The sequence below is a fragment of the Grus americana genome, chromosome 2 (genome assembly GCF_028858705.1).
Source record: "Grus americana isolate bGruAme1 chromosome 2, bGruAme1.mat, whole genome shotgun sequence".
Classification (NCBI taxonomy): Eukaryota; Metazoa; Chordata; class Aves; order Gruiformes; family Gruidae; genus Grus; species Grus americana.
Genome location: NC_072853.1, coordinates 165,494,747 through 165,511,176, shown reverse-complemented (window position 1 = coordinate 165,511,176; position 16,430 = coordinate 165,494,747). Strand labels below are relative to the sequence as shown.

General features: G+C 42.2%; 1 protein-coding gene across 1 annotated transcript in view; it reads right to left on the bottom strand.

Moving 5' to 3' along the window:
- Positions 1–16,430, bottom strand: part of LOC129202771 (vasoactive intestinal polypeptide receptor) — a 120,682-nt gene that overhangs the window by 43,547 nt on the left and 60,705 nt on the right. Inside the window, exon 4 of the mRNA XM_054816294.1 lies at positions 4,317–4,420. Within this exon, the coding sequence (XP_054672269.1) occupies positions 4,317–4,420 (104 nt within the window). The remainder of the gene's footprint in view (positions 1–4,316; positions 4,421–16,430) is intronic.

The window sequence follows — 16,430 nt, the reverse complement described above, 5'->3', positions numbered from 1 at the left end:
GCAGACTTGCTGAGGGTGCACTCGATCCCACTGTCCATGTCACTGACAAAGATGTTAAACAGCGCCGGTCCCAATACCGACCCCTGAGGAACGCCACTTGTCACTGATCTCCACTTGGATATCAAGCTATTAACCGCATCTTGTCATGATGCGCAATCATCCAGCCAACTCCTTATCCATTGAGTGGTCCATCCATCAAATCCATGTCTCTCCAATTTAGAGACATGGATGTTGTATGGGACAGTGTCTAGTTCTGTTCTTTCCTCCTGTCCTTGTGATGGCCCTGTTTCGTCATCCTTTACTAAACGAGTTGACTTTCATGTCCATTTGTTCTTATGTGTAGGGCTGACTGCTATCAGTATGGGTTGGTTCTCTGGTCCAGCTGCAGTGCTTATCACCAGAGTCTGAGCAGCCTCAGTGCACGTCACTGGGGTTGATCTCGGGGGGTTATTCTTAAATAGTTGTTTAACCCTAAACAAGACCTGAACCACATTCAGAAGACATAGCAATAGAAGCATGCTGGTCTGAACATCTCAGGGATATTCAACATTCTCAAGAGCTATTGTAATCAGCCTGGAGGAGAAGGGGAAGGTGAAGGAAGGAACCTCCCCCACATATTGGCTCTCTGAGGAGAAAAAGTAAAAAGTGTAATTATTAATAGCTTCTGACAGATGGCTCCTGAAGTATGGAGATGAAACTGTCGCTGTTGCTCTGCCGCTGCTGAATACAAATAGAAAACTGGTCTGTCTATCAATGATTTTATCATACTATAAGCCACTAGTACACTGAACAGCAGAGCGATAACCTTAATCCAATGCCCAGAAGCGACAAACCACACATAAACACTGATAACCAGTGCCTATGGCAAGTAAGGTGTTATATGACACAACTCTGAGAACAAATCTGCAAACAAATAGAACAACATTGTGACCAGAGGACCAGTGATGATTAAACTAATATCATAAATTTGTTTTAAGATGCTCTATTCATATCTGTTATCTCAACCCTTCAGGCCCCAGGTTGTGCGTAGATGTGGTGTTTAGGGACATGGTTTAGCAGTTGGACTTGGCAGTGCTGGGTTAATGGTTGGACTTGATGATCGTAAAGGTCTTTTCCAACCAAAACGATTCTATGATTCTATGTCACGGTTTAACCCCAGCTGGTAACTAAGCACCACGCAGGTGCTTGCTTACCCCTCCCCTCACAGTGGGATGGGGAGGAGAAGGGGAAAAAAAACAACTCATGGGTTAAGATAAAGACAGTTTAATAGGATAACAAAGGAAAATAATGATAATGATGATGATGATGATAATAATAAGAAATAATAATAATGTGATGCACAAATGCAATTGCTCACCACATGGGGAGGGGAAAAACCAACAAAACTCAATGCCCAGGCTGTTTCTGAGCAGCAATCCCGCCTCCTGGCTAGCTTCCCCAGTTCTATCACAAGCATGATGTTCTATGGCAGGGAATATCCCTCTGGCCAGCCTGGGCCAGCTGTCCTGGCTGTGCTCTCCAGCTTCTTGTGCACCTGGCAGGGCGTGGGAAGCTGAGAAGTCCATGACTTTGTGCAAGCACTACAACTACCTAGCAACAACTAAAACCATCCGGGTGTTATCAACATTATTCTCATACAAAATCCAAAACACAGCACTATACTGGCTACTAGAAAGAAAATTATCTCAGCTGAAATCAGCACAATAGGCCTTTTGCTTCTTAGAGTTATTCACAGGAGCAAGTTATGCATAGAAAGATCTTGGTGTTATTCAACAAGCAATTCCTTGCCCTTATATTTTATGAAGAGCAATCCTTGTGTACAGAGATATGGCTCTGCATTCAGCTTTAATGTAGCATGTGGGGTCATCTCTGTTCTGGAAACAGCACAAAATGACTTCTTACTCTTCATTTGCATTTTGCTAATGACAATCACTTCCTGTTTTACAGACATCAAAGCAGAGAATTCAACCTAAGATCATGAATGGAATGAAATTTCACTCAGAGCTCATATTACTAAAATATTATTAGAAAAAAGCAGGAGTTAGAAAAGTGAAGGAAATGCATGCCAGGATGCCTGGGTTCTAGCTGTAGACCTAGACTGATTTACAAAATGAAATTAGGCAATTTATTCATTCTCTCTCTGACTTCTAAAAGCCTCTGCTTAATTTCACAGGAACTTGATAAGAACAATTAGTTAAGGTAGATGCTAAACTGAGATTAACTGAGAATTAGCTTCCTTGGTTTCTGTTCAGCAACCTCTACATTTGTCTCTTGGTAACTGAGATTACATTTACATTTGTAAGAGAAAAAGAACAGACATACTGACATCAAGTCTTTCAGTAGCCCTGCTCCCAAACATGTTTTGGGTTCATGTCACCTAGCCTAATGACATCTGGGTTCCCTCTAGAGTAAATGCAAAGAGGTCCCTTTGGAGATAAATGTGGGGTGAACTGACCTCTGGACATATCTATTTTCTTCACCATCTTCCAACAGAGCTGTGGGGACACCTAGGGTGGCCCCTCTCTGACCACACACAAGGGAGCAGCTGTGCGTCACATTTGACAATAGGACAGCAAAACAATCCTCCCATTTGTTAATATGTGGGTTTTCAAGGTCAAGTTGGAGAAGGAATCGTTATCACTGCAAGGATCATAAGTGCACTACTTTGGTGCCTACATCATCTGCTTCTTAGGGACTGCCAGAGCCCACAACTAAAATTTTATACACAGACCTTATGTATTTTTCGTATTTTTCTTGTTGTCTCTGACATGAGACTAGTAGGCGTTAAAAGTGCATGAAGTGTTTTAAGCATGAAAAGTTATCAGTCTGTTCTGGACCTCATGTCCCATACAGCCTGCTGTTCTCCTTTTTTTCCTATTCCCTTTACTTCTTCCTCCCTAAACTGACAGCCAATTTAACAACAACAGAAATCTATTCTTCTTCACAGGCTAGTACTGTATGTTCTCCCCCCTCAGCCACCTTTCACACAAATTAGACTTAAACAGCATGACAAAACCACGGAAATCGAGAGAAAATAATTAAGAAAGAATTAAAAGAACACAATACGTGTTCTCTTGGTAACACGGCACTCTGGCAACGCTGCAATCCATTGGGTCGCCAAAGCATGTCCCAGGAATTCCCAAATCCCTTTTGCAGCTGGAACATAAACCAGAGCTCTCAATGGAGGACCTTCCCGGAGCAGACCCGTGACAATGGCTTTCGCAATGTGCAACTGGTGCCACACAGCTCGATCTGAGGAATGGGACACTTGAGGACATGAAGTGGTGGCTGACCTCGAAGGCAGACTAAGGGTCTCTACAGTAGAGCCCCGAAATGCTTTGTGCAACTTTCCCTTTGCTATTTTCTGTATTCTTTCCCTCTCGAGGTTGGCTCAGTTCTCCTCAGAATCTCTGTTAACTCTTTGAGTGCCTTGGTAATGTGTGACCATACACAAAGAACTCTCACCATATATATTTATTCATTATTGAGATTCCTATGTCCAACATTCACAAACACTGATGTATGTCACACAGCAGAAAAAAGTGTGGTCATAGGTTTAATAAAAACATACAGTTGCAGTAGCATAAGCTTTTTCTCGTTGACTATAGGTGACTAGTTTAGATTAGATGTTGAACTTGTGGTGAGGTGAATCTCGCTTCTAGCAACTTTTGTTATCTTTAGACTTTACCCTTCATGTGTCAGCATGCAGCAAACTAATACCAAACTCCTCCTTGTGTAATGACAATACTCTATAAAGCTAATTATACCTAGGTCAGTGATTACTAATTTACATACAGGCAGTATCCCAAAGAGTTTGAGGATTTCCTTGCAAAATTAGTTAACATTGCATGAAAATTTGTGTGTTCCCTGAAGTTTTCTAGATCTTTAGCTGGTTGGGATCAGCAGAGCAGCACTGATGGCAAGTGAGTTATGTCCTTTTATCCCTTTTGATCTTTTGATGCTTATGTTGGCCTAGAAATACTGGAATCACAATACCTACTCAAGGATAAATATAAATGTGGAGGGCTTGTTTCAAGTTTGAACATGGAAAATCAAGCACCTGAAGTTATGCGTGGCATCACAGAGACACTGGTCTGATCTTCTCAGGTGCTGATTTCCTGCCACCACCCTGGAAATCAAAGAGGGGATTGGCTCTTTGACCAGACGCTTCATCTCTGCTACCAGGGATCCTCAAGAGGATCCTTCCTTCTTGAGGAATCAGAGTGGGAATGGAAAAAATTGGGCATGGGAAAATCATGTGATACTCATATCAATCCCTGGTAAATCTTGATGTCTACTTATCCAGGTTTACGAACCTCTTCCTCTGGAGTGCTGTTGGAATCATATCCACAAGCTACGGTGTACGGCGCAGGGTACACATCCGTCCAGCCCTCGCTTGTACAATTCCTGGTCACGTTCCCTGGCAGAAAAGGAAAAAGGATGATTTAAAAAGAAACATTCAGTTTGCTGTTAAACAAATGTCTGCCTTTTGTTGCTTCAAATGCCGGAGCACATTTCTTGTAACACTTTTAGAGTAAAATTCTCATACTTTTTCTCTGTTACCAAGTGTTCATATTACACAGAACACATAAATGGGAGGGACCCATTGGGTCATAAAGTTCAGACCTAAAAAACAAGTACATTTTCATACTGAGGTGCCCACAAAACATCTCTTCCAGTGGTACCATAATGCCAGTTGTACCCGGACCTTTGGTTGTTGGCACTGCACCCATACTGTTTGGGAGCATTATCGTCATATTGCCTTTGTTCCTGGAAAAATTTTCATCTAAACAGAGCAGTGAAGTATTTATGTCTTTTACTTTGCTTGTGAGAAGCCCAGACAGGGAGAGATAAAGAGCTCATTTCACATTATGCAGGTAAGGTTGGAGTCTGGGAACTGAATGCAGTCCTCAAATCCAGACCTCGCCTCCAAGATGAGCCCTGATCAAATGTGATTCCTGGGAAATCTACTGCACTCTTGTTTGAGAAGCAAACACTTCAAAATTTGGCTATGAGGGGAGAAAAACCAGATACTGACAACCTGTATTGCCTGTTTTAACATGTATACTCAAAGGCAGGAAGATTTCCTGGACTCTTAAGCAAGTTGAGTGCTCAGGGCCTCCAACTGCCTAAAAAGAACCTTAATTAACATAAGGACGTCTCTCTCCTTCAGTCAAAACTGACAAAACTGTGAAGTTTGCATGCCTTTCCGGTACTCTGCACTCCCTGGTCCATCTGGGATTGTAAGAGGGTTGTGCAGCGCAAAGCATTTCTCACTCTGTAAGACACCTCTGCTTCCTGTCCCAGCCGGACCTCAAAGCCACATTGGCTAGGCGCTGTACAGACATTAATCAAGCAAAAGAAGGAGAGACCAACAATCTGACCAGGATAGGACTTACTCTAGAAGGTTCATAGTCTGAAAGGCCAAGATAAATGTTTGTCAGACAGAAACAGCAAAGCAGTGATACACCCAACAGTACATTGCAAATTCCCCCAGCACCCACTCTGACCACCGGCCCCTGCCCTGTCCATCTCATGTGGCATTCCTTTGGTGTCATTTATCACACAAAATTGCCTGCCATGCCCGACTGGGAAGCTGGTAGAATAAACCAGAATGAATAAACACTAGTCAAAACTCGCTTCTTAGATGAAGAATGACATCAGTGAAACTCAAGAGCTTTGCAAACATTTCCAACAATGGGGTTCTTTGCACATAGGAATAATAAAACTGCTGCAAACAGGAGCAAATCAATTATGCAGCTATGAGTCATGAAAATATTCAAGCATCACCTCCAGGAATTTCTGACAATTGAGTCATCTGAACATCTTCCTAACCATAGACCTGTCTTGCACTGAAATCAGCAGCAGCCTATCTCCTGGCTGAATTCACTTCTTGAATCCCTGTGACAGGTGGATTTTGACACTAAAACGTACCCCTGTAGTTTGTCCTTACAACAGATCTAAACTTCTGGTGCTCTTGTTCATTTTAACAGCTGCTCCAAAAGTAGTTAACTTTAGCAGAACGTGTTGGGTTCCTGTTCCCCAGACTTTTTCTGCACAGTCATTGTTTGCATTTCTTTTTACCAGGGTTCATATCAGGATCATAAGAGATCTTGTGCAAACAAAGCAAGGACATGACTGGTTAGTACTTTTTTTTTTTTCCCCCTAGTGTTATGTAATTTCTCTTATTTCTTCTTCATTACAGTGGATTCCATTATCTGAACTTTTCTGCTTCCTATGTCCTGCTCAAGACTCCTCCCCTCTGTTTGGGGATGCCTTTAGCTTTCACAGTGATTTTGATTCTTTGCCTCTTATTCTCAGTGAACTAAGGGGTGTTTCTTTCAGCTTAATTTCCTCATATTTCTCCTATTTCTTTTTAAGTGCACTTCCCCACAATTGTTTGATTCTTTTGTAATTCTTCCACTCACTGCTCCCGAGCGTACTTTTCAAAGTAGTCTTAATGCTTTAACAGATGTGGAAACTAAGGTAGAGTGAAGCACAATGATACAGCATCACTGAGATGAAAAAAAAAATAGCATACTGTCACTGATTTTAGGATACTCGCTTCCCAGAGGAGTTTTTCTACCACCCTTGCTACTCATGTCTATTTTTGATGCACAGTTTCACACACATGGTCAACAAATCTTTCAAGTAATGCTCATGTTCTCTACTAGATGCCTGGGAGGTGCAAAAAGTAGAGGGTTAGAAGATACAGATTTTACCACATCGATTTTGACTCAAGTGATGGATGATGTCTCCCCTCAGAGCAAAAAACATTTCTAATTACTACTACTTACCAGAATACTTTATATGCTGAAGATGAACATAAAAGTATTTGGAAAAGTGCCTCACAAACCTAGTTCTCACTCTGAGGATATCTAGTGGACAGGCAGCAAACTTTAGTCTGAAGTATTAAACTGAGATTTTTATGATACAGGGTCAAACCCCAGCTCTGTCACAGACCTCCGGTGAAACTGCAGACAGTTCTTGTGATCTCCCCGGGTCTCAGTTTCTGCACCAATAGTAGGGCTTTGGTAATAAAGTCTGATCTTCTGTCAATGGGAAGGAAAAGTGTTCAAAGCACCAGAAGTTTTATATGCTGTTTTCCAGAACCATTTCTCATTAACTTGTGTTTCTCACTATGTGTAGCACAAATTCTCCCCAGAATGTTGCACTAAGAAAGTACATTGAAGTCTCAAAATGTAAGTGGCAGTACTAGAAAAGGCAAAACTTCACGACTTGGAAATGGCATCTCCAGCCTTTGAAAGTTCACAAGGTTTCTGAAACTTTCTCACTTCCTATCAGACTGAAGCTAAATCTTTTCAAATTATAGTCCTGGAGAATGAGAAAGAAGACCAGGGATTTACAACTCAGTAACACATAATTAGCAGTGCATGGTGGAGGAGATTCACAGTGAGAACTGAAAAGCGTCCCACTGCCAGCTCTCCTCTACGTTGTGGAAAAAGGAGGTTCAAGTCCCTGGTGTGAACGGAGTCCCCTCGGTAGGGTGGTACTGGTTAACCACCAATGACATAATCAGCCCTTCTGGGGTTTGTATTTCATTTCAATCAGAAATATTACAGATGTCAACCCGGTGCATCTACTGCTAAAAGCCACATCCATTTTGATGAGATGAAGTTTTCCACTTTAAAAAAATATAAAAAGTTTCATTTGAAAAAGCCACAACTAACTCTCATCTATGATAACAATAACCTCATAAGATGTCTTACCAGAACTCAGCTTCCTGCTTTCACAAAAGCACAGAATGGTTGAGGTTGGAAGGGACCTCTGGAGGTCATCTGGTCCAACCCTCCTGGTCAAGCAGAGCCACCTAGAGCTGATTGCTCAGGAGCATGTCCAGATGGCTTTTGGATATCCTTGGAAACCTCCAAGGATGGAGACTCCACAACCTCTCTGGGCAACCTGCTGTAGTTCTTTGTCACCCTCACAGTAAAAAAGTATTTCCTTATGTTCAGATGGAGCCTCCTGTGTTTCAGTTTGGCCATGGTTAGAAAATGCAAAGGCAATTAGAAAGTACAAGAGGGTTTCATTACTTCAGAAGCACATCTGAGAATGGGAGCCTTGTGTATAAAAGAAGTCCTCTTCTGGGTGCTGTCAGGAGCACAGAACAAAACCCCTGGTTCCCATTTCAGGGTTGTACAGTCTCTGCAGAAGCACCAGGTGTATGGTCCCATGAGAATGGGATATTGTTTATGAGATGCTGCTACTGATGCTGCAGTGATATACTGCTCTCCAGCTCATCCATGGAGACTCTGTGTGTGCCAAAGAGGAGGTGAGGCAACTAGGCTACACTGTTTTCATTGCAGTGTAAATTAAATGGAATGTCCCCATGGCTGCCAAAAGTGTAAATGATGCATGTTGGGAGCTACTGTGGCTCGGCAGACACGCAATAATTGCTAAGATGCAGTAACTCGATTGTCTATCCGAGTCCTGAGCAAAGCATCACAGGGAGACAATTAGAGAGATCTCAGCACCCCAGCTCTTTCACTGCTGTCTTCTCTCTTTACAGATATCAGGACAAAGGAGTTTAGCGATGAGGATTTAAAGGGAACAAGGTGATGACCTTTTCATAAGGCTCCCTGCCAGGTAGGAGGGGATGGATGTACAAAGGGAGCAAAATAACAGCGCAGAAATGAAAGAGGAAAAAAAAAAAGTTCTCTAGAGCTGGCAAATATAAATCGCAGAGGCAATCCTTATACAAGCTACAGGAACTATAGCTACTGCTGGAGAACCAGGATGGGAAACTAACCAGTCAGCTTTCCAAAAGTACGCTGTGGTGTAAAAGCCACTGCTTACAGAAGGGAATTACAAGTGTAAATATGAGGCTAGACCTTTGGCTCATTTATATCAGTGTTTATGACAGTCAGTGCATAAAACACTATTGTAAGTCAAGGAGTGAAGCAGCAGGCCTGAATAACCAGTTTTTGGTAAGTTTTACTGCAACAGCGCCTTAAAGGTTCACTCATAGCGTGACGGGCCATAATTGTTTAATCAAATCACCACATTTCTTGGTCCAGCCCAAGATATGAGCGCTGCCTCTTTGCAGATGTCTTGACCACGGAAGTGCAAACGTGTTGGTGGCTTCAGGTCAAGCCCCAGCGAGATCAGCAGGGTCTCTCCCCACATCAACACCAGCCGGTCTGCAGCACGCTAAACGCTACCCAACTGCAAAATTAAGCAGACAGGATGGGCCATGCAAGTCAATGTAAACTGCTGTATGTATAATATATGTATGTATAATAGAACACAGCTCTTTCTCGTGCGCTACCTCTGCCCGTATTCCTTGAAAATCTGCTTGCAGTGTGCCACGGTGATAAATGGCCACGTGCATGAAGCACAAGGAGAGATTGCACTTCCTCCGTACACTTTTGCATCTTTCTAGTACCGTGTCTGCTGTAGGACAGGACTTCACCATCTGGCCCAGCAGCTGCTCCTGGTTTAAGAAAATGCTTCTTTAGAGTTCACAAAGCCCCCTCTAATTTCCTAATCTGCATGGTTTGATGGCGTGCCTATTATGGAAATGGAATTGATGGTTGTAAGCATCAGTCTTTCCTTCTGATTAGTTGTACAAAATCTAGTACATGTCTCACACCTATCCTAAGCAGCTTTTTCTCACTTGCAGGGTGATTCAGAAATTCTCTGCTCTGGGTAGTAAAGACAGAGGGAATGAGATCCCTCTCAACGAAAACAAGCAGGACTGGCTAAGTTCTAAGACAATTTTTGGTTAAGAAACCCCACATGTTTCTTTTTAGCATTAAAACCCCTCAGTAAAATAAAACAAAAACCCAAACAAAACCTGTAAACTCATGATCGAAATGTCCAAGTATTCCTGGTTTTAATTCAGTTTTCGGATATTCAGATTTTACTAACTGTTTTAATTCAACTTCTTCTGAGAAAAGAAGCATTCTCCTCTTCTCTTCCTCCCTCACGCCACTCTTACCTGTTTTAGTTGGATTGACAAATAACAATGAATCGACAGTACTGATACTGATTAGCAGACAAGGAGGATTTTTTGTCTTTATCCCCTACCTTTTTGTTCCCCTAATTGGGTGAAGAACTGTTGAAGCTTCCTAGGAAGCAGGGCAGGTTAAGCAGCTAAATGACTTTATGGTTTTGCATCTTGCATATCCTGGTGATGGAGGAGATATCTTCTCAGCTCTCTCAAATGGAGGTTGTTGCATATGAGCCAGTGTTCCACACGCCTAACCACTGAATTTATCTTATTCCTATACTCTGAATTTTTCTTACCTCTTTCTAATAATTCTGATGATAGCTCTTTATACTTTTGCCTTTCACTTGTACCTTCCAGGTCCATCACTCCTACCATTTCTTTGTATGTCGTGTGAAAACATACCTCCATATGCTTATTTTAGACCTGCTGATGGACAATTTCATTTAGTACCCCTTCTCTCATACACCATGAAACAATCAGTCCCCACCTACTTTCTCCACAACATTCATGACTGTATTTACCTCTGACTTACACCCTTTCGATCCACATTTTTCTAGATGGAAGAGTCTAGCGACTCTACTTGTACAGTGTCTGTCTATACCTCTACTCATACATTGCTTCAGTGATGGTGGCCCTGTTCTCCTTTGGGCATGAACGTCCCACTATCACCTGATGGACCTCCTCAGCTGCACCTTCCATGAGGTCTTTTGGCCTTGATCTTGGTCCCTGCACTGCCCACACAAACAGCCCAAAGGGTTGACTCCAAGTCTTGTTCCTTTGCCTCCAGGATCCTCATAGCCCTATACAAGGGGTCTAAATCTGCTCTGCAGTGAATATTTATGTTCATCACTGGTCCTTGGAGAGAAGTTCTACAGCAAAACACCACGCACACAATGTATTAATTGGGATAGACTTTCTGGAACAGGAACAAACATATACAAAATTTCTAATTCAATTTCCTGATTTATGAAAGTATTTGGGAATGATGTGGAAGACATTATGAATCAAAATGACTTTGCAGACTGGGTTATACCAATCAGTAAAGGGCCTGGTAGAGGAATGACATGAAATATTCATGGATTAGAGGAAGAGAAGTGAGGAGTTGGTGGAACCAAGATAAAACCAGAACATTTTCTTCATAAAAGGTCTTTGATCTGGGTAGGAGTTAAACACTGAACAGGTGAACTGAATAAATGCAGAGAGATAACTGTATTCCAGGCAATTTGTTGCCTATGTCTAGCTTCCATAAGGTTTTTCTCTTTCTTAATTTCTTTTTGCCTCTCATATGTTTCAAATACACACTTCAGGCTCAGAAATGTATCTGAAAGTTTGTGTCATAGGTGAGGTTTTAGCTCTTTGATTGTAGTGGAAGAAAACCTCTTACTGGCTTTTAATGGGAGGCTGAATTCATACAAAGACATATAAGGTCAGTCATTTTTAAGGGGTGTTCGCTTTTGTCTCCCTCTTGCTTCTCTTGCCCTTTCCTCTAATAGCTTCTAAAGGAGAGGGGAAGGTCTGCTCTGAGTAGCAATCTGCCTTGCTTCTCTGTCATCATATTCCATGGTCAGAAATCGATTTTTTCAAGCAGAAGCTATTAAAGCAATAGCAGTTCTTATCATTTACTCTTCTGGAGATGCTGCTGAGCCCACTGGAACATCTCTAGTTCCATTTTTATTATTGATCTGTCCTACTGTTACTGGGAAACACTTGAGACTTTCAGACAACTATAGCTTGCACTAAACTGGATGCTGAAGTGGTTAGACCTGGGAGAAACTTGTGGGTAAGTCATGACAGGATATTTTCCAAACTTGCTTTATCTGCCTCAGTCATGATCTCACAAGATCATTCTTTCAGTATAATTTCTGCTGTGCTTCATGCTATTTCATATTTTCTGTATTTCATAATTTCATGCCACAATATGACCATATGTCAACATGTCAGACGATAGGCATGGTCTTTGGTTTCTTCATTTGTTTTTTTTCACGTCACTTAGCCTGCAGTTATTACTGCCACACCTCTGGTGCCCTGAAGCTTACTGCACCCTGGATTTTGGGAAATCCCCCATTTTCCCTTCCTGCACATTACATTTCTAGGTGCAAATATCTTGATCCTTAATAAATACAGATAATTCCTTCCTTCTTAACATCACACGTTCCCCTTAATTAGGCATCTTTTGTAAACTCTGTTTTCTCACACTAAAAAGCAGAGCTGTCAAACTCTAGGACAAATTTCTAATTAGGTATTTGATATTGCAATCATATACTAGGAAATATTTACAAGAAAAAGATGCACATTTCTGGGTAAGTGGAGATAAAGCAATTCCACAAGCCATGGGCTGGCAGTGGGCTTTCAACCTAAGGACCTCAACACAGTGTGCACCAGTATCACCGGACATACATGACTTGGGGTGCCCCATAGTGTGGTGGGGAGGTTCAGCTACTGCTTACAAAACCTCTCAGCACCAATCCTTCAGAGCAGCAGGGTAAATGCATCATGAGACCACAGCTGCAATCAAATCTCAAAGATCTAAAGCAAAACCAAGCTTTAAATAAGCCATATATCCAGAAAGCCACCTGTTTCTTCAGTCAATTATACCCTTGCACATTGCCAGAGCCAGCTAACAGGAAGGGTGCACTCTTAAATACTAATGTGAAATCAACACTGATCTGTGGAAATGGGATAATCCAGCACTGGTTCCTGTCATGGACCGTCTATTGTTCAAAACAAATGACAAAAATGAACTTCAAATAGGGCCAGAGGCTGCCCTGATGGGCACAGGGAGCAGGAGCGTTGGCTGACCGCTCCCCTTTTCTGTGGCTTCAGGGTGGGCTGTGCAAATAATTGGCACAATTCCACATAAATGAGAAGGTTTCCTGGAAATTCTGCCTTTCTGATACAAAGGCACATTTGGACTGAGCACCTGAGCAGGTTGAGGGCCCTCAGTGAACAAACCTCCGTAGCAGATGCACTCAACTGCTTGTTTCTTTTCAAATGAGCATTGCAGTAAATAAATAGCAGGTCTGGTCCATTTTTGGGTTCTCGATGGTAGTGATAATGTCTTCTGCTTATCTGCTGCCATCTGCTCATCCCTCTCCTCATTTTATTCTGTTTTTGTTCCAGCTTCAAAAGCAATATAGAAAAAAGGAGAAAAGAAATTGAGGAAAAGAATGCTGGCTCATGAGAGAGAGATTAAGATGTTTTTCAGGTAAATGAGAATAATTTCTGGAGGGTGCGAAATGAATGTGATTCTGCATTTTTGTTTGTTTTCACCTACTCATTACAGCTCTCCTTTGCATGAACAAAAGGTTGGGATTTATCTCACCAAACTTTTGCCACAGAAATGTAGGGAGTCTAGCCTAAAGTAGACTATCAGATTCCCTGCAGAGGCCATTTCAGACATCCAAAGGTCATCTCATCCCTTTCTAAGAAATGGTATGGGATAACCCATGTCCTGAAAGTGCTGGAGGGAGAAACTAGACAAGGAGTTTAGATTAGATGCTTAACATTAGGCACCATGGTTCAGTAGAAGGAGTCTCATCTGTACGTTTAACTAATCAAAAAGAAAGGCAGCAGAATACCAGCTCCCTGGAATCCCTATCTGTGCCCTAATTTCATTTGACTATCCCTGGACATGGCTATACTCTGCTCCAAGACTCACTCTGAGCCAACAGGGACTCAAGTGTTTGAAGGACTCCACACAGACCACGTGAGGACCCTGAAAGCTTGCAGATGGCATCAGTGGAGCTACCTGCAGTAGTCTACTTATAGTCTATATAGTAGCCTATATAAGCCTCAATGAGGGGCTCATTCTGATGTTATTTCATGGGGAGCTCTTCCCTTTGCTCTGTGCAGTTGTGTAGGGTTGTGTGGGGACTGGAAGGGGTGGGGAGCGGTGATAGCTGGGTATTGCTTCAGCCTGAACCATTAGGACCTGGATGTTAACAGTGAATGACATACATCCCATGAATTTTCCTTGACTGCCTCTGTCCTACTGAAGTTGAATAATGCTACAAAGGATTAGTCAATGTCTTTCAAAGTGAAGGTATGGCGAGAGGGTGTCATTTCAAAATGTCTCTACAGATGAATCGGGAGAAACAATGAGATGACAGAATTAGAGCTTTGCTGTCCATCACACTGAATTTGCCAAAATTCATCAGTCAGCAGCCAGGAATGATACAAATCATGTATTCTGTGTAAGCGCTCACAACAACTGAGGCGTACATAGGATCAAATGGTAGTTAAAATAACTTTGGGCATAATATCAAAAAAGAAAATGACAAAAGACAACAAAAAAGCTATTGATTTATTGTGCTGGTTTGGGCTGGGATAGAGTTAATTTTCTTCATAGTAGCTGGTATGGGGCTGTGGTTTGGGTTTGTGCTGAAAACAGCGTTGATAACAGAGGGATGTTTTAGTTATTGCTGAGCAGTGCTTACACAGAGCCAAGGCCTTTTCTGCTCCTCACACCTCCCCACCAGCAAGCAGCTGGGGGTGCACAAGGAGTTGGGAGGGGACACAGCCAGGACAGCTGACCCCAATGACCAAAGGGATATTCCATACTGTATGACATCATGCTAAGTGTATAAAGCTGGGGGAAGAAGGGAGGACCTTCAGAGTTATGGCATTTGTCTTCCCAAGTAACAGTTACATGTGATGGAGCCCTGCTTTCCTGGCAAGCAGGTGTTCAGCCATCTCCATGGGAAGTGGGGAATGAATTCCTTGTTTTGCTTTGCTTGTGCACGGCTTTTGCTTTACCTATTGAAATTTCCTTATCTCAACCCATGAGTTTTCTCACTTTTACTCTTCTGATTCTCCCCACCCCATCCCACCGAGGGGAAGTGAGTGAGAGGCTGCGTGGGGCTGAGCTGCTGGCTGGGGCAAAACCACAACGTCTATACTTGTTCAATTGAAATGTACCACAGAGAAAAAGATACCTTTTAAATTCAAATGACAAAGCCATCTGACAGAAGTGTATGAATGTGCAAGTTTAAAATAAGAGGATGTAAAATAAATAAATAAATACATACATAAATAATAATTAAAAAGATGTAATCTTCACGATGAATTATGATTTAAAACATCCACAAAAATATAATAAGAATTCAGGGGTTTATAAATCCCTTGACTGGACCAAGTAATTTTTTTTCATGCAGCCTAGACCTTCTAGATTCCAGTCACCATGCAGAAGAAGAAAAGCTTGCTGTTTTCATGAATCGATGCTGATCAATATCTTTGTCATTCCAAAATTCCTATTTAAGAGAAAAGATCGCAATCCTAAACACTTAGTGCTGCTCTGCACAAATACCTACCTTAGAGGTGACGCACAACACAACAGCCAATTTTTGTAGCTGGTGTTAGCCACGGGAGTCTGGTTACATGACTCTCATCCCACCCTAGTTCTTGCCTGAAGAACTGCATGAAACCTTCTGAATGAGCACCATGGAAATCAGTCTAACAAACTCTGAGTGCACCTAAAAGCTGTCAACAATAAGCACAGACAGTTTCATGCTTTTTCTAAGACTCCAGGTAGCCAGTAAATGCATCGCTTCTATGGAAATCCAAAGCTAGATATGACTTGGAGGATTTGCTTCTCAGCACGTGGGGTTTGGGACTGCTAAACAGTACAAAAAGCAGCAGCTTGAAGCCAGGAAATGTCCTGAGCCAGGTGGACAGCATTCTTAGCAATGACATTCAAAGGAGGGGAGATAATTTTGCTGAGACAACTCAAGATTCACCTGAGACCAACACAGTCTTGGCCTGCCTTTATAGCTCAAAATGCACAAATCATATCTGAATATTCAGTGAACAGGTGCAGAACTGAGTCCCTCACCCTTAGTGAGTGACATAGTCCAGCCTCTTTCCCTTTCTGTATCTTTGGCTCACATGAAATGCTGTGGGTCCATCAAAAGAACACGTAGAAGCATCCCTGGAGATGTCCTGGATCTGTAACATCATCTAATCACCTTAAAAGCTCATGAAAGCTACCTCCAAAGTTAGTCTTTACTTCCCACATTAATCCTCACTGGACCCTTCCTCCAGTTTCTACTGTGACTCTATTCATGGCAGTTTGCATATTCTGCTTTTGTTGTATTTCGGCTTAAACTGCTCTTTCCCTTCCTTGATTTCACCCTTGCAATGGGGACTCTCACCTTTTGTTTTACTAAGTGAAGCAAGCGTCACTAAGCCACACTCTTCGAGTTCCTTTGAGTGTGATGGGCTTTTTACTTACCAGAATATTTATCTTCCACCGCTTCAGTTTATCTTTGTCATTTACATGGAAGAGGGGGAGTCTAAAAAGCAGTGGCAACATTTTTGGAAAACACTGGGATGAGGCAAATCATCTCCCTCTTGTACTGTGGAGGAACAAGAGTAGCCCTGAAGAAGCCACCTTACTCCAGTGGCTCATAGTTTATCTCAGGAGCATCCCAAGTACTAACCCTGGCCCAAGCATTGAGGA